The 22295-nt window shown below is 34.4% G+C and overlaps 1 protein-coding gene across 2 annotated transcripts in view; it reads right to left on the reverse strand.

Annotated features, from left to right (window-relative positions):
* Nucleotides 1–8254: 8254 nt before the first annotated feature.
* Nucleotides 8255–22295, reverse strand: part of LOC106469714 (AKT-interacting protein-like) — a 52178-nt gene continuing 38137 nt past the window's right edge. For both annotated transcript variants that reach the window (XM_013930226.2, XM_013930227.2), the window contains exons 7-8: nucleotides 17735–17900; nucleotides 8255–9105 (exon numbers count right to left, since the gene is read on the reverse strand). In XM_013930226.2, coding sequence (XP_013785680.1) covers nucleotides 9010–9105; nucleotides 17735–17900 — 262 coding nt within the window. In that variant the 3' untranslated portion in view covers nucleotides 8255–9009. The remainder of the gene's footprint in view (nucleotides 9106–17734; nucleotides 17901–22295) is intronic.

Here is a 22295-nt window from a genome sequence, read left to right on the forward strand (position 1 = left end):
AAGAGTAGCCATTGACATTGCTGGTCCTCTGCCTCAAACTCGTGCTGGAAACAAGTACATTTGCGTGGTGATGGATTATTTCACCAAGTGGTCGGAGGCATATGCAATACCAAATCAGGAAGTTACAATTGCTGAAGTTCCTCGGACAGAATTTATACCGGAAATTAACAAACAAGCAGATACGCAAAAAATCACCATTTGGGGCTTGGAAAGCAAGGGTCAAGTAGTAGTTGATGATTAAGTGATGATCTTATGATGTAATATGTACGTATCTTAATACTACTTGATAGCTTGGAGAGTAATGAATACTACTTCCTTTCAGTCAGTAACTGAATAGTAACCAGATGGTGTAGTGCATACACTGTATTTCACGTTATGGGCCTCGGAAAACAGCCACCATCTTTTGAATACCTGACTATCCTAGCTATCAGTAATTGAGAAGAAACCAATATGCTGCAGTACATACACGATATTTCAAATCAAAACTTGGGGAGACTCGAAAACAAGGGTCACTACAACCTTTCAGTTAACAATCTTTTGACAACCTGATTATCCTAGCTATTGACCTGAGCTTAATCCTAGGTATCAGTTAGAAATCAATGTTGATAGCTCTTTAGAGCATTAGATCTGAGCATCATTTCTAAATCTAGTTTCTTCATCTTAGTCTTCCTCACCATCATTGTCATTGTGGGAGTTCTCATCATCATCTGACTTCGGGACTTTTTTCTCTGACTTTCATGATCGTGCCAGTTCACCAATAGTTCATCAGTTATGTATAGATGCAGCTGATAAACATATATGATACACTTTTGTTTGCCTTTCAACTACAATATCTCATATATTAAAGACCAGTATTGAAAGATGAAGTATGGTTTAGTCACAACCCACAGACTTCCATGCTGCTGGTACAAGTGAACCACAATCAATTTCCACTTTGGTGCATCCATTCTTCACTGCCTTATTATAGCACTTTTTCTGATGTATGGCTACTTTTTCTAGCTGTTGATGCACAAATTCGTTCATCACCCCATCCTTGGACAGAGAACTGTTTAAGCTAATGCTTTCTGGACAGGAAATAGCCTATGTCGTGCTTGGACTAAGTAAACACATTAAACATCACTTATGTATGTGGGGTACCGTGACTCCTTTTTCCATATATGCACATATAAGCCACAATTCCTTGGGCACATATAGGTGATAATGGATAACTTTACGAGCGAAAAGTTCTCCTTTATGCAGCTCAAACTGACTTATAAGCTCCACCTTACGTTTCTTCCAAAAATGACAATTCCAGAACCGAGGTTTATAACCATTACCTTCATTATGTAAGTGAACTCCTAGTCTTAGTCAGAGAGTGATCTCTCCATGTATATCTAACTTCTCTCTTTTTGCCAAAGCTTTGTACAAGCTTTCCCAAGTGGTCTCAGACTCCTCAGATGCCACAACTACACAGAGAACCTTAGTCTGTGTTCCCCCTCACATCAAGGTTGACTTTTATTTCGAAGGCCGACAATATTGGAGCTCTAGATATCAGTATTTCTTACTCCTGATTCGCGGGACACAGTGAAATCACATTCATGGACCTTTGCAGCAAAAGTGCAACATCCACGAGAGGACTTCTTCTAGATACAGCTATCATCTCAGATGACCATCTCCCTCCAGTGACTGACTCTCCCTCTAACTCGTACTTCCTTTGAGTCGTCAAATTTCTTTAAACTACGAGTTTAAGGAAAAAGGACAGTACATGCAGTATTTTCAGGAAAGAACTGCTGATTTTTGAGAAGTATCAGGTAAATCAATCTGCTAATAACTACAGATTCGTTAGAAAATAGGAAGACTGATTCTGATCAGATAAATTCACTGAGCCTTCCTATTTTGTGTAAAGTAATGAGAAGCAATGCACGAGGCAATGCATAGTCCTACTTAACCACTTTATGATACAACATACTAATAAAAACTAATCACTAAAATGATATTCAAAAAAGGATATAGGACAGAATAGAAAAACTTTTACAAATGTCACATTTTAATTTTCAACTTTAACGATGATACAGAATTGTCTCACTGTACACAAGAGACAGTCTTAATGTAACATCCAAACCTAAAATAGAACTATTGAATTCAAATTCTTCAACACTACAATAATTGAAAAATAATTATAAAAACTTCATCTAAAAACAACATTCAAAACAAAACAACAACAATGCAGTCATATTAAACAAAAACAAACCTTTAACATAAAAAGCATTTTATAGAAATACAAAACTATCAAAAAATAAAATGAAAGCTAACCACTCCTTGGTCATACATACTCGAAAGCATGAGCCACCTGTGGTATGTTCAACATAGATACATTCTACATTAAATTAAAAAAATGGAATGTGTACTAAAAACCTTTACATCTCCACTCTTTCACACATGCAAGATAATAATAAAAATTGAAAATCCAAGATGTATAACTATGCAAAAATTAAGAAAAGAAAACAATACAATAAAAACTGCCAGACTCTTGTCCTCTACTTACACTCATGAGTGCAGAAGGCATTCCAATTTACAACAAAATGCACAATATATAATATAATTTATGATAAATTCAAAATATACAAACATACACTCACCCCAAAAAGTGGTTAAGGTTTATTTCTCTTCACCCTAACTCTACCAGCAGAGCTCTTAATGCCACCATTATCTTTTGATTGGTGGCTATGGTCGTCTTGAGGTCTGCTCATGCCCTCTCCAGGTTCTACTGGGTTTCAGCTAACCTGTCCCTCACATGCTTGACCTCCTTTTTGTATCATGATGGAGAGGTGGCTCTTCACCTTAGTCAACGTTCTTCCTGGCCTTTGTCCACTTGGTGGTCATCTCCTAGCAGTAGTGTTTGAGCATTGGACTCTTCTCTGATGTGCGCCTGTTCACGAACAGCTTAGGTGGCTCTTGTGGTATCCTCATTGGTAGTGCCACAGTCTATGGAAATATCTGTCTTATGTGATCTTATGGCAGGTCTAGCCTTTCAGGTTGAAGCTTACTCGTTGAAAACAGAAACCATTAGACAAACTGTCTGTATCACTAATGTTCTTGTCTTCATCATTGATATTGAAGACTTTTCAAGGCCCATCCCTCCTATAAATTTCCAGAATTTCACCATCTATCAAGATACATTTAACATTGGAAAGCTCTTGTTATGTTTAGGTATATAGTGACCCTTCTGAATATATAAACACATCTGTCATCTCTTCCTTATGTTATGCTGCACCCTACGATGGGACAAATCACTGGGCCTCTCTTTTCTTTGCACGAATGGTAACAACAGCAGAACTGTTTTCTGCTGCTGGGCCAATTGGAGGCTCAGCCTCTCTAGACCTAATGGTGTTGACTCAAAAATCCAATACTGAAAAACTTCCCTGGACCTTTTAGTGGCATCAGGGCCTTCATTAGCTAATGTCGGCAGATTGGCTCTGGGAGACGTTAGTGCCAATCTGTTCACCAGTAAGCAATGTGTTTCATCCATGGGGTCGGTAACAGTAAATGTTAACCTTGCAAAGTACATTTCCTTAATGATTATATGCCCCTCATTATAGAATAAATCTTGGGGTCCTGGAGCATCTTTGAGGCTATAAGATTTCATGAGGAATCCACCATAGCACAGGAAAAGAAAATCGGGAACTGTAACGAAGAAGGAGAACCACTGGCTGTCGATAAATGAGACTAACTGTGGCTGAAACATGATCTTAAACACTGAATGTCCAAATCCAAATACAAAAGTCAAATGAGTTGTAATTGGTCAAAGGTTAAGTTGAGAGTGTAGATTAAAGGAGATCATAACACACAGTTTCAGTTGCAAACTAGGAACTGGTCAAGAGACGTGTACAGACTTAATTAACATGCACTCATACTCATTATTGGCCACAGAACATGAACCCAAGGAACTTGAGGGCTTCTCGATCCTCTAGCCTCCCTGTGTTTTCATTTGACCAGCTATCCATGGCCGAGCTTCTCTCTGTTGCCCTTGCCAAACAATATGAGCATGCAGGCTAAACTCTCCAACTTGGTCTCATCTGTAACCTACCATCTGGTTGTTAAACAGACAGAGCCAGGTTCCAGTAAGCTAAAATGGGTGTTGAGATTGCTTTGACAATTAGCCCTTGTTAATGTTTTCATTGTCTTTCCTTAGAGACTTTCTTCCCTTTACAAAATATGTAACAATTGTGACACACATTGTAAGGTTTCGCCATGTGAATGGTACCTTCTGTCTCCCTCTATTGCACATTCAGCCTGCATTTTCATGCAGTGTATTATATAATGAAACACTCTTAAGAAAATATTCAGTAAAATTATATGCCTAGGAAAAATTTTCATTTTGCATGACTAAAAATATTCCTCTCAAATCATATCTAACACTAGACACACCACATGTATATTTTTTGTCCCAATATCCAAGCCATTATTTGTGCATTTCATGTATTATTGACAATTTCACCCACTCACTAATATTTCAATCTGATTAAGTTAAAATATTCTTTGCACTATACTGGTAAGAAACTATAGGCAAAACTGTGTTTTCTCTCTTTTTTTTCTGTCTCTTCCATGAAAATTCACCACCCGTAATATGTCTCAACACTGAAGTTGAAACATTATCTCAGAATTAATGAAAATGACAGATACACTGCATTTTCCAACAATACGTTTCAGGTTAGTCACCACATTTAACCTCACTTTCATTAATTCTTAACATCAAGATCCATTCTTTTGTTTCTATGATCTCATTGTTTTCTCCTATTTATTACCATTATCTGTGCATGTTTGCTTCATTTGTTTAAAACATCTATAAAAGACTTTGTGTAATGTTTTCAACATGTGCATGCTGCCACACATGCGTGTTTGTTTATATACTTGTATTACCATATACCTATACTGACATTACCCTTCATCAAGTACTCTAGTAGTTTATACAGCTTGACTCTTGCTATTATGTATTTTATGAAACCTTAAATAAAAATGATTTATTTTTGACGTCCCCATAACAACCAAGAGAAACTTCGGCAGGTAATTTAAATGATGCCAAAGCTGTTTCTACAACCGTTATTTGAGGTTTCAAAAAAAATCACCATGAGAATCTAGTTAAGTGGTAAGAACTGTGCAGAGTATATCACCAAATTCTCACTGGTTTCTATATCATTCTCCAGGAAAAAATGAGGGAGTCTAGCTTTTACTGACTGTGTGTATTGAAGGACACTGGTAACAGTATGAATCTTAATCCTGGTTAATAAACTTTTAGTTCAGATGTATGGATTCATCTGAAATTTATTAGTGTTTTACAACAACTTCACTCAGCAGCTCGGAAGGCAAAGTGTCTGATTGCCCTTAAATCACTTGATCATCTTAATTGTTGATAATCAAGTGATGATTCAACAACGTTGTACACATATCACAAGATCACTTGATACTTTGGAAAGTAAGGAATGAAACTTCCCTTTAGTCCATGATCATACAGATAATTGACTGTCATAGCTGTCAATAATTGAGTTGCAGTCACAAAATGTTGTCCATATATTCTGCTGGACATTACTACTTGATAACTCAGAAAGTGAAGAATACTGTTTCCTTTCAATCTTTAGTTGCAAGAATTAATAACTGTCTTAGCTTTGAAGATCCACTTTGCTTTTAATCTACTCAATGACTCGAAAAGCTAGGGGTATAACACTTTCAATTATCAGTCTCTTTCAACTACATAGCTGATCTAGCGTTGATGTTCAAGCACTAACCATATGATGTAGTTCATGTTTGGTATTTCACGTTACCATTAGTCATAGGGTTAATAAAAACAAGTAAAATATGTATACAAGTATTAGATACACTGTTGGTTATCACAGTGGTATCCAGAGTTTTAAATAATTGTCAGATTTTTATTTCATCAACGTCCACACGAGATGGTTAAATTACTTTAAAACACAATTTGATCAGACGAATTATGCTTCCTTCCCCGTTATTTCTATATAATCTGTGATAATTTCACTTCAAAGTCACCACTATACATTCTTTAATGCAAAACTCATAATCATGCAGTCTAGATCTATGAAGCTTTCAAACTAAATTTTCAATGCATATCTATACCCCGGCAGAGGTCTAGAACATTCCACACATACTTGATATTATGATAGAATAATACTTAATTAATACAATGAGAAAAACTCGGAAGGTTCAAGTAACATGACACAATAATATAACAATCACCAATTCATAAGTATTGAACTACACAACGTGTGATTTGAAAAAATCAGTTATGCAACAAAACTTGCAATAAACTATCACTTCTAAAAAAATAACTAAATTTAACACTCGCATTAAGCTTAACATGAAACAGTCATTTATATCTAACGAGGAGTATTTGCAGTGCATCATTTATGTACTAAGAGTTAGTTCAGGACACTAGGAACCTATTTACAAAAATGAGTTGACTACAGTTGACAGCATCATTAACCAGAAGTATTTATAAAGGGCAGTTTCTGTATTAATGCCTTATTCAATTCACCAGAAACATGATAACATCATCATAAGTTCAATATAGTTTAAGGTAGCTATAACTGGAGTATTTCTTTGTACAGTTTGTGTATTAAGGGTTTGTCAAAGCCACTAGAAACCTGTTTACAAAAAATATTATTTGAATATAATTGATGATAATTATTAACCAGGAGGACTTGTAAAGTACAGTTTCTGTATCGAGGCTTTGTACAGTCCACTGCAAACCTGTTAACAAGAATGAGTTGAAGGTAGCATTAACCAAGAGTATTTGCAGAGGACAGTTTGTGTATTTACTTTGTTCATGTCATTAAGATACTGATAACAACAACACCAGTTGAATATTGTTGAAGATAGCATTAACAAGGAGTATTTGTAGTGTACAGTTTCTGTATTGAGGCTTTGTTCAGGTCACTAAGAAACTGATAACAACAATACCAATTGAATATTGTTGAAGGTTAGCATTAACCTGAAGTATTTGCAGAGGACAGTTTCTGTATTGAGGCTTTGTTCAGGTCACTAAGAAACTGATAACAACAATACCAATTGAATATTGTTGAAGGTAGCATTAACCTGAAGTATTTGCAGAGGACAGTTTGTGTATTTAGGCTTTGTTCAGGTCACTAAGAAACTGATAACAACAACACCAGTTGAATATTGTTGAAGATAGCATTAACAAGGAGTATTTGTAGTGTACAGTTTCTGTATTGAGGCTTTGTTCAGGTCACTAAGAAACTGATAACAACAATACCAATTGAATATTATTGAAGGTAGCATTAACCTGGAGAACTTGCAGTGGACAGTTTCTGTATTAAGGGTTTTTTCAGGTTACTAGGAACATATTAACAACTATGTATGCTGAACATATGTGAAGTTGTCCTTAACTAGGTGTATGTGCAGTAGACCGTTTGTGTATTGAGGATTTGCTCAGACCACTAGGAACGTGTTAACAACAATGCCAGTTAAACATAGTTGAAGTTATAATTAACCAGTAGTATTTCAAGTGGAAAGTGTGGACTTAGGATTTGCTCAGACCACTAGGAACGTGTTAACAACAATGCCAGTTGAACATAGTTGAAGGTAACATTAACTATAATTATATTCAGTGGAAAGTTTATATATTCAGGAATTTTTCAGGGCACTAGGAACCTGTTAACAGCAACATTAGCTGAATATAGTTAAAGGTAGCATTTGCAGTGGACAGTTTCTGAATTGAAGATTTGTTCAGTCTACTATGAATATGTAATCCCAAATACAAATTAAATATAGCAAAAGGTAGAATTATCCTGGAGTATTTGCAATAGAGTGTTTCTGTTTTGAAAATTTGTTCAGGCCACTAGGAACCTGTTAACAATATGAGTTGAATATAACCGAAGGTGGCATTAATCAGCAGTTAATCCTCACTCTTTCATTTTAGAGTGATAACCTGTAGTAGGGTTTCTTTTAGGAACTGAAGATTTGTGTGGACTGGGTATGTCTCTATTTCATCTTATCTTGTCCTTAGTTGTAGTTGAGACTTGGTTTATGGATTTTGTTATATAAAGTTTTTACTGTATACAAGAATCTTATAAGTAAAATTATGAAAGATGAAGCTTATAAAAATGTTAAATTTTTTAAATGTTTTTACAATACTATCATGGTTTAAACAAAACACATTTATTGTCTTAGAAACATTTATATGCATTGCAAGTTCAGTATTACTGAGCATTAAGTTTTGACCATATTGAAAACCAGCAACTTAAATTTACACAATATCTTGTTTTATTCTCTCTTAGTTTGTGTGTGTGTAGTTAGATCAAAAATACCAGCACACAAATTACATAAAGCTGCTACCCACATGTCAGTTACACAGAAAGTAAATATTTATAAGTACAGTAGACCCTAACAACTTTTACTCATACATTTCATCAAATACACTATAAATATTTTAAATATATTTTTTTGAAAAGTAGAAAGTACATTTACTAGGCTAAAATAACTGATAATTTGCAACAGTACACAAGTTTAAGTTTCACGATGTTCACCATAGTTCCTAGATAACTAACACCATTAGTGTCCGGATAATATATACAGGGGCGTAACACAATTGGCAGGAGGCTGACTTTTCCCTATGCCTTATTTCAGTTAGTGTACGTACAGTATTACTGACAACTAAGTGAGATCAAAATTTTTTGATCAAATTCAAGTTTATCTATATAAACTAGAGGTTTTATTATTTAAAGGAATCAATCTGAACAGTATAACAGATTTAGTTTCTATTTGTTATCCATTACTCTGAAATACATACATACATATATTTCCAACTGAACTTTGTATTCACTACTTCTGAAATCTGAATGTGTTGTGAAGAATAAACATAGCACTGGAAAAACAAAATAAGTCTTAAAATTAAACAAATTCATGTCAATGTTTATTTATGTTGTAAAAGTATATTTCAATTAAATATCAGAAAAGTGCTATTATTCAAAATGAACATTAACCTAGTTTGCAGATTTAAGATGCTGTTTTTGAGAATATCTTTAGAGTTCCTTTTTGAATCCAGGATAGGCCTGAAGGTGTAGAGGCTTTAGTATCATGATCTTCTTCTTTCTAAACAAAAAAAAAGTTGTATCTTAATATACCTATTTCTGTATAACTTTTAGATAAGATATGTACCTCACGGATAGATATGCATGTGTCAAAGTATGCATGTCACAATCTTTTATACAGATTACATTCAAAATTTAATTAAACTACTCTAATACCAATGTATGTTATCACTCTCTATATATGCTTGGTCACTGACTGATCTTGCAACCACTAGGTAACCATAAAAGTATTTTGGACACAAAAAAATCAGATTCTTCAATTAAGTATTTTTACTAAAGATTTCTCTGAATATATGGAATCACAGTGACTCAGACTCTGATTAGTCTGTGTAAGGTGATTTTTATGTTAAAATTAAACATACTTTTACATTTTACACTTTTTAAACATCATTTGCATAACCTCTGAAACCTGAATGTATATTAAGTCGAACCTTGTCGAAACGTTGTACATTTGCTGTCATGTTAAACTTATATTAAAGTTTTTCTTCATTACCCATTTAAGCCGTCTCCAGCCATTATTAAAAGTTATACATTGTTATATACATGGATTTGGTGAATTTGTCAAATCTTTCAGTCATCACTTTTACCTATTCATATCAATAGGATTAATAAAGTTAGCATACAAATGTAGTTTATAAATCAAATTTTATATTATTTAAGTTTTAATTTCTTAATTTCAAATTGAAATACTTCTCAAGTCTAGATTTGTCTGTGTCACATGATGAAACTGTCCTCCAAATGTCCATTTAAAATTTACTTTCTCCCCTTATATGACTTTCTGAGTGTCCAACTAAATCACACATACATATTATAGATATTGACAAATCACAATGTAAAGTTAGAACCTCCAATCTTCCTACTTTTCTGAAGTATAAAAAAAATGTCAAAACCACATGACACAACCCTCCCATAAAATTCCATTTTTAAATAAAATCTCAATAATTCTCTTTGATATTGCTGTTGGGTTATTTCTAACCAACAGAAAGAGAAACCTTCCCTTTACAAGAATGTTATGTTGGTTATTTCGCAGTTAGATATTCAGCTTCAGTTTTATTATGTGAAATTGTTTTCAGCTCAAGCAGCTAAAAGTTATTTTAACCTATTTATAACTTCATTAGAAAGCCAGTTAAATTACAGTAGTTTTAGGACCTTCTATAGTAGTGAATGATAACTTTTTGGATTATGAAAAAAAAATGCATATTTGAAATACATATGAATAATTTTGTGGATAACAAACATCGTCTCACACACAAAAAAATTGGTTTAGAGTGCCTCACCTGTTGACAGCAAAAGGCACAATTCCATATACAAGTACTAACTTTCTTGTTTTCATGTACATTTTTTATCTTATGCTTTTAGGCTGGTTGGTTTGTTGGATTTAATTACACAAAGCACCAGGGCTATCTGCACTAAACAGCCAATGAATCAATAAAAAAATGCATATAAATGAATAAATGTAGAAAAAATTAGGAAATAGAATAAAATGTTAATTATTTTATGAAACAAGGTTAAAAAATCAAATACAATTAAAATGGCCAATGGCCAGCAAAAGGCTAAAAACACAATCTATCTTGACAGTGTCACTATAGCCAATGACTGTCCAACATCAAAAGTAAACCCAGAGACAAAAACTGTCTAAAATGGTGCTGCTGCTGGCAGTTGTAGCGATGACACAAAAGTAGAAGGTGGGCAATTGTGACCAAGTGTCACAAAGATCACACAATGGTGAATCAGATTCTTGTAAAAGAAAATGATGAATTGTGAAACCATGGCCAATGTGTAGTCAATAAAAAAAACTTCCTCTCTCTTCTCCTGATGGAAACTAGATAGCCAAACAACAATAGTATGCATTATCTGTAAAAGCTTATTATTATTATGTTGCTCACTCCAAACTGACTTCCAATTGCCATGAAGCCATACCTTGATGACACGTCTGTAGTCCACACAAAAGATGGCCATGGCTGTGAAAACACCAGAGCAAATGGATTTTGGCTGTGATGTCAGGAAGCTCATTCCTATGAATACCAACATGGCCAGGAATCCAGAAAAACTGAATAGATATAGATAATAGAGAAGTGGGCTAGTCATTTCTGAATATCCAAAAGAACTGGGCAAGAACTCACTTTAAGCAATTCCAGGGCTATCAAGGTGATAAGAGAGTTAGTATAGGTAGTACAATTATTCTACCACTTGGATTCTATATGATCTATTGCAAGAGAAATTGCATATAACTTGGCGGTGAACACAGAATCCAATCAGCAACCACCAAGCCACAACAAATCATGGTAGAGCCCACAGAGTCACTATATTTCAAACCATCAGTAAAACAAACAGAAGAATAGTTTGAGAGATGTTCAACAAAGAAGAAGATAGTAACTGACCTCTTCAGATGACTCAAATTAAGGTCACAAGTTGAGATGGTTAGAAGCCATGGTGTAATGGGCTGAACATCAGACTCAGCAATATCATTCAATGTCAGACCCAATTCAACTGCACCTGGATACAAAGGCTGAATACGGGAGTGGCAGACTGCCTATTTTCAAAAAACACAGCCTATTGAAGCATGAAGACACAAAGCCAGGTGAGATACTGCAGTAAGTATTTGAGCTTTGCAGCATATTGCAAGGAAAGTTGCAAATGTCTGATGTGAAGTGGAAATTCATAGGACTCAGTGTATAAACACTGGACTGGAGAAGTATGGAAAACCCCTGATGATGTACAGTGTCCATCATTTCAAGGCAAAGTCCCTGGTTGAACCATAGATCATACATCCATAGTCCAGCTTTGATCAAATAAGGTACGATGGATCTTCAGCATGAAACACCTGTTCACTCCCCAAGAGGTGGAAGAGAGGACACAGAGGGTGTTCAGTGCCCTTGTACATTTGACACTAAGCCGCTTAATGTTTGGAATAAATGTCAACTTACAGTTGAAAAAAGTCCTAAGAACTTTGTCTCAGCCACCATGGGAAGAATGCCACCACCCATGCAGAGCTCCGTATCAGTGTGCATTCTCCACTGGCCCCAAAAATGCACAAAACTGGTTTTAGATGGTGAAAAGGTAAAACTGTTTGCTGTGATCCACCCCAACAAGCAAGTGAGGGTGGTCTGAAACTCAATACACCTCATATTCAATGACCAACAGGAAATCTGAAAGCCATCGACATAGAGACTGTTTGCAACAGTAGGAGGAAGTTGTTTAATGATAGCATTGATCTTAATACTAAAAAGCCTGATGCTCATGACACAGTTCTGTGGGATTCCAAGTTCCTCTGTGTGAAGGATGAGGACAATGTTCAACCCCATAGACTTGGAATGACCTGCTATTTAAAAGGTTATGAATAAAAATTGGTAAATGGCCATGTAACCCATAAGAATGATGATTCCAGAAAATGCTGAACCACCAAATAGTATCATAAGCTTTCTCAAAATCAGAGAAAATTAATACAAGATGCTCCCTTTTGAGGAAGGCTTTCCTGATTGATGTTTCAAGTCTAATCAGTAGTCCACAGCAGATCACTGCTTGTGGAAACCACACCAGGTGGGTGAGAGGAGGTTGTTTGATTCAAGGGACCAAACAAGACAAGCATTAACCATCCTCTCCAAAACCTTACAGAGACAACTATTCAAAGCAATAGGATGATAATTAGAAAAAATCTTGGGATCATTCCCAGCTTAGAAAAAGGGATGGCCATATTCATATGCCATGCATCTGGAAAATCATTCTCCTGCCATATCCAGTTAAAAACAACCAGAAGAAGAGCAACATCATAATGAATATCATCAGGTCTAACCAGTATACTGCCAGACTTATGTAGAGAAATCTTAAGTTCAACTACAGTAAATGGTAGATTACATCCTAAAGATCATTAGCTCAAAAAGAAGGTGGTAATCTTTCAGCATGTAGCATGATGGTCAAGAAGGCAGAGGAAGATGTGGAAGTGTTGGAATGGTGAGAAAAGCACTCCAAAATGGTGTCAGCAATACCCTGTAAATCAGTGACTTCCTTGTCATTAGATAGCAAGATCGAAAGGAGATCGGAAGCATATTTTCCACTGACCTTTCAAATTCTGTCCTGAATAATCTTGGAACAGGTGGTTGAACAAATGCTAGAAGTGCACTTAATACAAGATTCCTTCTGGCTTTGATGTCTGACCTACAGGGGATAGGCATAAGCTTACTAAAAAGCCATGCAGTTGTTAAGAGTAAGATATCTGTAGAAGTTATCCCAGGCCAGTTTCTGAGCCTTCCATGTCTGTTGGCAGATGGAGGTCCACCATGAACTAGAATAATGTGTTGTGGTTTTATGGATCCTATGAACAGCTACTTACATAATAAATTAAGTTACTGCCTCCAAGCAATCATTAATGGTGGGAAGATTAACAACAGTGGGATCAAATTTCCAAGAGAGGGGTGAAGAAGAACTTGTCAGCCTACTCCAGTTTCCAGCATTTCATGAGTCAGGTGGCATCTACCACAGCCAATGTTCCTCAGAATAATGGGAAAATGACCACTGCCCCATGGATCATTTCCCACCCTCCAGTAAAAACAACAAAGAAAGGGAACATAATGAAAGACCAATAACAGTAAAAGACTGACTAAGTGCATGAAAATATCTATTTGAATCAGTACTGAAGAGAGAGAGAGGTTGTGATCCATGGGTGTACACTCCACAGAACGACCCCTCCATCAATAATGAGCACCATCCCAAAGGGGACTGTCCATTAAAGTCTTCCACAACGAATAAGGGAGATAGCAAATGTTCAATAAGATCATCAAGGTCTGTTTGATCATAATTTTCTCCCAGTGACAGATAAAGAGAACAAATTGTGAGGGTATGACCCATGGAGACATGGATGACAACAGCCTTCATTGGTGTATTGAGTAGCAGACATGGTGAATGTATGTTAGTCAACCAGCAGTACCACATCCCCATGAATTCATTCATCACACAACCTGTCTCTCCTGTACAAAGGTGACAGCATGAGCAGATTTTATGAACGTTTTCTGTAAAAACATATATACAGGATGATATGAATCAATCAAGGCCTTATTGTTATTTAAATTAGAATGGAAGCCTCAACAGTTTCACTGTATCAAGGTGACCATTTTTATTTAGGAGTAGAAGAACTGGAGGGAGAGCCTTTTTGTTTTTGTTCACCAGAAAGAGGTTTATTGACTTCCATGAATCCTGCTCAGGGTCAATGGGGCAGGTCCCTGTCAGATGAATTATAATCCATGAATAAGTAAGTGACTGAATAACAGTCCTGCTCTTCAGGACCAATGAAGAGGTTCTGACCACTAACTGGATGCTGCAGTAGGAACAGAGACAGGAGTAGACATGGACTTGTCAAGTGGTATATCCACGAAAGGCATAAGATCCTTAACATAGTGAGAGGAAGGCTCTGATGGTGGAATCAAATAGTCTTTCTTCACTCCAAGTATAGAAGTGGAATGGAGTGAAGCAGCATGTGCCCAAATTGGAAAATGAGACATCAATTTCTGTGCCTTGAGATGTATTATTTATGGTCCCCAAATGCAATAACTCTTTTCCCTCCACCCATTTGAGGCAAGAATTAAAATATGAGGAATGAGAACCATTACAATTAATGCAATGTGGGTCCAGTTATCACTCACAGCTATTGTGGTCTTTGCTATGACAAGCAAACATTAAAGTACCACAACAAGATGATTTAGTGTGTATAAACTGCTGACATTGGAAACATCTGAGAGAATTAGAAATATAGAGCCATACCTTACAGTTGAAATAACCTGCCTTGACAGTGGCAGGCAGATGTGGCAACATAAACATCAAAATAAGAACGTTGGTAGGCCATATTATTCCATCTCTTTGATTAGAGATAGCCTGAACAGCTGAAACACCTTGGCTAGAGAAACCAAGAATTTAGAGAAGCAGGGGGAGTACCTTTAATAGGAATATCTCTGATGGACTTCAATTTCAGGAAAAGGTCGCTATGCTGTGGTGTAGTTGTTTTGACCAAGATGTCCCCAGGATGTAACTGACTTAGAATCCCTTCTGGATGAAAAAGGGAGATGTCTGTCCTAGAGACTTTTCTGTTTATTTGTTTGTTTAGACAGCTAGTCATCACCACCCACTGCCAACTATTGGGCTACTCTTTTACCAATGAATAGTGGGATTGGCTATCACATTATATCGCCCCCACAGCTGAAAGTGTGAACATGTTTGGTGTGACAGGGATTCGAACCATCAACCCTCGGATTGCAAGTCGAGCGCCCTAATCACCTGGTCATGCTGAGCCTGACTTTTCTGACAACTAATGTAGAATCAGAATGTGAGGTGTGATATTTTGATTGTTGATCAGTTTTCCAAGCATAGTCATTTTCCAAGATTTGTTTTTTGTATCCTGTTTTGATTTTCATATTTTTTATTATCCATGAGAAAATATTCAATACCCAGTGACTCCACCCACTACAGAATCCTACACAATGAAGCTCTACACTGTCAAACAAGGACGGTGCACTTATGCCAGAGTTTTGTGTGCACTATACCCAACCACCAGCAGTAGACAAAATGTTCATAACACCCATTGAGAATTCCCAACACTGACACTCAGTTGACCCATACCCCCCCAGAACCACCTGTTTTATCCTTGGTGGGCACCCCAAAGTTACCCGTGTAAAGGCCAAAATGGTGTATTGCAGCACTCCCAACACTACTCAACAACCAGGATTTTCTCCTCCCCTTCATGAGTCACCATGCATGGCAAACATATGGGTGGTTGTTTGGATCCTAGAAGAGGTAAACTGTACAGACAACATTCATCACATATAAGAATCCATTTTGAAGGGTATGTTTTTAGAATAGATACATGTAACTGTCTGTTATGATATGCAGTCATTCTAGAAAGAATACAATGGTAACTTTATACATTATAGTTAGTTTAAGGATAGAGAAAAACAGTTTGATATTCATTTAAGAAGTTCTAGAGGTTATGTAAATGAAACATAAAATTTAAGATGAAAAGTTTGGTATGGTTTGTTTGAATTTCGTGAAAAGCTACACGAGGGTTATCTGCATTAGCCGTTCCTAATTTAGCAGTGAAAGACTACATGGAACACAGCTAGTCATCCCCACCCACTGCCAACTCTTGGGCTACTCTTTTACCAATGAATAGTGGGATTGGCTATCATATTATAATGCCCCCATGGCTGAAAGGGCAAGCATGTTTGGTGGGATGGGGATTCAAACCCACGACCTTCAGATTGCGAGTCAAGCACCCTAACCACTTGGCCATGCCTGGTCGAAGATGAAAAGAAGAATATTGATTCTTAGCATGAAAATCACCTTGCATTCAGATTGACTCAGTAAAGGCTTTGGAAATTCACAAACAAATCTTTAGTAAAAACACCTCATTATAAAATCTGTTTTTTGTGTGCAAAAGACTTGTAATGTTTATTAAACATTTGCAAAATTGTGAAGATACACTTAGTTTATTCAGAGTTATAGCATGTATATTTCGATGGTTACATGGTGATTACAAGATCTGTCCAAAACTGATTCTAGAGTTAACTCATGTTTTATAGTCCACTTACTCTGCAACCTCAACTTGTTAAAACTGATAACTTATTCATCTAGAAAAATACATTACTGTACTTCCTAAAATGTTGAGTAGGAATTAGTATTTGCAAAGTATGATAACATACCAGTTAAAACAAGTTTTAAACTAGTAAACACCACTTCAAACTACATATCAAAACTCTTGCTACCTATTTTGTAACTTTTAATTTGCATGTAGATGCCACTTGATATCCTGAATCCTGTGAATAATTTCACCTAAGCTAAAACATACACCTTAGAATTTGTTACAAAATTCTGCAAGTAACAAAAGATTATATACACATCTAATTATATTAACATACAGCTTACTCCGAGCTTTTCCATATTATTTTAGGGGAAAAAAGTACATGCAGAAGCATACAAAAAAACCTATAAATTTACGTACTCATTAAGTTGTGACTGTAACCTGTAAGGAAATGGAAAAAAACCTCCTTGAACAAATACAAGAAAAACTAAAAACAAAACTGACACGAGTAAAACTTGGTAGTAATGCTTCCACATTTTGATCAAAACTTTTGTAAGAGAACATTAAAAGAAAAATAAACATTTATTTGTTTATGTTTTCCAATTAACAAATATATAAATATGAACTATAAGGTACATATGGAGTTATTTTTTCAAATATTTGTGTTTTCATTTAGAACAACATTGAAAATTAAATAATTCATCAAAACTCTTATCCTGGTGTGAGTAAGTTGAGCAATAATTGGGAGGAATAAAAATGTTTGTTTTTAATTTTGTGCAAAGCTACATGAGTGCTATCTGCACTAGCCATCCCTAATTTAGCAGTGTAAGACTAGAGGGAAGGCAGCTAGTCTTCACCACCCATCGCCAGCTCTTGGACTACTCTTTTACCAACGAATAGTGAGATTGACCATCACATTATTAAACCTCCACGGCTGAAAGGGCGAGCATGTTTGGTGTGATCGGAATTCGAACCCGCGACCCTCAGATTGCGAGTCGAGCGCTCTAACCACCTGGCCATGCCTGGCCTAGGAATAAAAATGTGTAAAATACATAAAAATACTCACACTTCCAGATAATAATTTTTTTCGAATATTTTCATGTATAGCTGGTTCCCATGGACTGAAGCGGAGAGCATGTGGATCTTGCGTTGAAATGTCATACAACTTTTCATGACAAAAGTTTATACTCTCAGCCACTTTGACCTTGAACAATTCTAGGTCTCTCTCATATCTGTAATTAAAAATGTAAAACATTTTCATATTGTTATTAGTAACTCTTAAGCCAATTTTCTTACACAAGATTCAAAAAAGAGAACTAACCTTAGAAGTATTCAATAGTACTTCAAAATACCAAACAAGAATGAAAAAAAATTTCTTACAAAATGTATTAAAATTAATAAAAAATTGACTACTTGTATTAACCAAAAACTGGAACAAGCTTACAACTTGAGGAGTGCATAATTCATCTTCAGTTTAGCAATCATTAGTTACTGCTCATCTTCAATTCCAGTTATCATCACAAAGTTAACAGTTATTAAAATATTACATTTTGTCAAAATATAGTATTATTTTATAAGGGTAGACAACTACCTAATAAGGAAGCTTACATATTCTTCACTATTAATTTACAAATGATAAACAACCACTTATTATTAGGAATGACATTTAAAATAGCTTTTTATTGTTAAAAGAAATTTAAGTTGTACCTGTGGACAATCATTACTCATAAGATAAAAGCTCCTTTTAAACTTAAGACTTTGGAACTTCATAATGTACTAGTTCAACATTTCACTGAGGTAATTATTCATAAAATAATTAAATAGTTAAATTCATTAGGTTTCAAACAGTATTTGATAAAAACTTTCTTTATATAACAAAAATTAATGCTCACAATTCTGTATGTAGGATTCACTAGAACTTTCACTAAATTAAATTTAAATGTTGTGGGAATAAAATTGTCATATCAAAATCAGCATAAAGCCTATTAAACAGAATTGCTTATAAAATTAATAATAAACAAATTGTGCTATTCTACTCATTCAACTTTGAAATCTATTCATTAACAAACTTTCCTTTACTCATAGGTTAATTCTTTTAATGCAAAGATCTTGATGCTGAAAAATGGAGTTGATTTAAAACTTGTATGTTCTAGCCTGTAAATCTGAAGCCACATCACAGTAATTGAATATACCCTATAGAAAATTTATACTCATATACAAACAACATTTAAAGTTTGGAATACAGATATTAGATCTTTCAAACTGAAAAACATTGTTGCAATCTACATTCAAGTTTAAAAATACATCTCATTTCAAGTTGTAAGGTAAGCTCAAGGGCATAGTTCATTTCCAATTAAAACTGTTTGCTTGTATATAATAGTTCAAAAACTTGTTTTACTATTGGATAAATGGAATCATTTATATGCTTACAATGTTAACCTGGCATCCTTGGGTACATCAACTACAAAAAGGAACTCATAATTTAAGAAACATAAAAACTAGCAGATGGGTACATTGGTATTTGATTGGTTGATCTTAACAATGGATAGCTAGTTATTCTTTGATGAAAATAATGGGCAAATAAGCAATTTAATAAACCAAAAATAAAATAAAATGTCTTTAAAAAAGAAATATAATGTATGTACATTATATCTTGCCAAAGAGGAATCAATAGTATTTGAAGCAATACTAATATCTATAGTAACTGTAACATACTAATTAGGTCAGGAATATGTATACTTGTATGTTTGGCTGGTAGAATGAATCTAGTTGGAAGACGTGCTGGACCTCAAATAAATATCAACTATAGTTGGAAACAAAGTAGGTTCAAGAATGTTAAAAGTCTTATAATTGTTAATGAAAGGTACTAGACAATTTCATATATCTTACTGACTAATACACATGTGTAATACAGTTTGTTTATTTATTATACAGTAAAGCCATGCTGGGCTATCTGCTGTGTCCACCACTTAGAATCAAACCTAATCTAGCATTGTACATAGATTTATCACTGTTCCACCAGAGGATATTTATAAACATAATTTGTAATGGATCTCTTATTTATGTCAGCCAGATAATGTTTGTAATTTAAGCTATTGTGTAATATGTTAGAGAAAAGGAAGATTTGTGGTGGTGATATAATTTTAAGATTTTGTGCATTTGTTTCCTTGTTTGTTTTAGAGCAAAGCCACACTGGGCTATCTGCTGCGTCCACTACAGGGAATCAAACCCCAGATTTTAACATTGTAAGGTCGTAGACTTACTGCTGTCTCAGTGTAATACAGAATTCCTATGCATGTTAGGTTTACTTCCATTAGATTAAAATAGTTTTATAAAGTCATCTTCAAAACAGAAAACAATTTATGTATATAACAGAAAATTGAACAGAGGTTAGAAAAAATATGGTATATGGTAGTATTATATATTTCATATTCAAGTTACCATTTTATTATGATTAGAAGTATTGGTGTCTAGACATGAAAGTTAATGATCTTATCTATATTCAACTGTGGACTTAGTATTTGTATATTTATTGTTAAGATGGTTGTAAAACTATTCACATGTTCAGTATCTTTAAAAATACAGAATGTATCATCGATATACCTACTATAGTATACTGGTTAAACAAAGAAGTTATTCATCAAGCCAGCACTTTTACTTTTACATGAAAAAATTTGTTGGTAATGGAGCAAATCTTTATCCCATAACCACACCAAATATACTACATAAGGTATGTGGATAATACTTTCATTATTTATAAAGATAATGATAACATTTGACCATCTCAAAAATAAACACACTAATATCAAGTTTACAGCTGAACATCAATTAGACCATCAACTTCCATTTCTACACCTTTATTCATAAAAATTGTAAATCTTAACTTACTGTATATGTGTTTGTTCATCTTAACTGACCTTGCAACCACCATTTAACCATGAAAATATACATACTATAACTCTTAAAGTATCATTTGTATCTTCAAGAAATTAAGCAAGCTTTTAGTAAAGATTACAAATCTTTTTAATTAAATATTTTTACTAAACATTTATCTGTGACTTTATGGAATCAAAGTCTGACTACTTTTCTTCATTTTACAGTATTCAAATTTCATTTACATAGCCTCTAGAACTTGCTAAATTAATATATATATATTTTTCTTGTGCAGTAAAAGTCTTACCTGATATTTTGTCTACCTTAATACTGTGCACAGACACAATTCATCTTGTAACCAAAATGAGACAGAAATGTACAAAATATAAATTACCCCTTTTCTAGAATGACTGTACATTGTAACAGATGGTTACACACTATTTATATTTACATTCAATGCTAACAGTTGCACTTAGATTACGGTGATAGCTACTTATTATGCCAGACAGCTCTATGTACACAGCAGTTACAGGCACACTCATGTCAAATTAAACAGTTCTAATCATGTTTGGTGCATGCTATCATTGACTATGAGTATTAGGTTTATTTAATTTCATTTAACTTTCATCTAGCTTAACCCTATCTGCTCGGGCATCATTTACTGCGCATGTCATGAGGTTTTAGTGACTTACATGCAAAATTTTATTAAACTACTTTTGTTTATGTTATATCAATTAGTATAGCATAAATTTTTAGCTAATAATCCATATTTTAATAATATCTAAGTTTTAAGTTCTAAATTTTATAAGGAAATATGTTTTAAAATTCTGAATTTCCCCAAGTATGAGAAATGTTACATATTTTCTCTAGGCATCCCCTCTTCTCTATTATATTCACCACCCCTCCAATAAGTACACAATTTAACATAAATTACTCACTATAAAATCATCATTCCTCAGACAAACCATAATTTGTTTGGTTACATAGCCAGCAAATAGAAAATCATACTCCTCTTGCCATACCAACCTGACACATCCACTCTTTTAAGATTTGTTAATAGTTCTCTCTAATGTTTAATTCTATATTATGTATAACCAATAGAAAGCCAAGGCCAAGGCCTTTATCTATCAAATGAGGTATTATTTTACATTGTTTCCTGAATGGAGAATTGTCAATTTCTCTGTTAGTACAAGCTTCGTTCCCATGGGAAACATAATGACTAGCTTGGATGATTTTTTAACGGCTCTTGTAGCATAGTTAGAAAGCCAGAAAAATTGTCTATTTTTGCGTGTTATTATTTTATGTTCTTTGGAGCATTATTTAATTAAACAAAAATTATTTTGTGCATTACTACCATTAGTATAAAAAAGTAGGGTTGAGTGTCATTGACAGTCAACAGCCAAAAAAAAGAAGATCCAGGTAAATTACTTTATTTCTTGGTTTTCATGATTATTCATTATTTATTATTATAAAAGTAACTAAAATGTAAAAATAGGAATCTCTTTATATTATTTAAGGTTAGATTAGCTAAAATAAATAATAATAACATAATAAAAATGTTTCACAAGGCATGCATGGGAGCAGATCATTGGTAATGTAATTTGATAGCATAACACAAGTTCCACGTTCCCCAAGTGATTTACAACTTATAATGTCATTAATAGTAGTTAGACATGGTTCAAAGGGCAATAAAACAATAAAATTTAAAGCTATTTAGGATAAACAAATTTAGTTTTATGTTACAATCTGAAATC

Source organism: Limulus polyphemus, unplaced genomic scaffold (assembly GCF_000517525.1).
Source record: "Limulus polyphemus unplaced genomic scaffold, Limulus_polyphemus-2.1.2 Scaffold3628, whole genome shotgun sequence".
Lineage (NCBI taxonomy): Eukaryota > Metazoa > Arthropoda > Merostomata > Xiphosura > Limulidae > Limulus > Limulus polyphemus.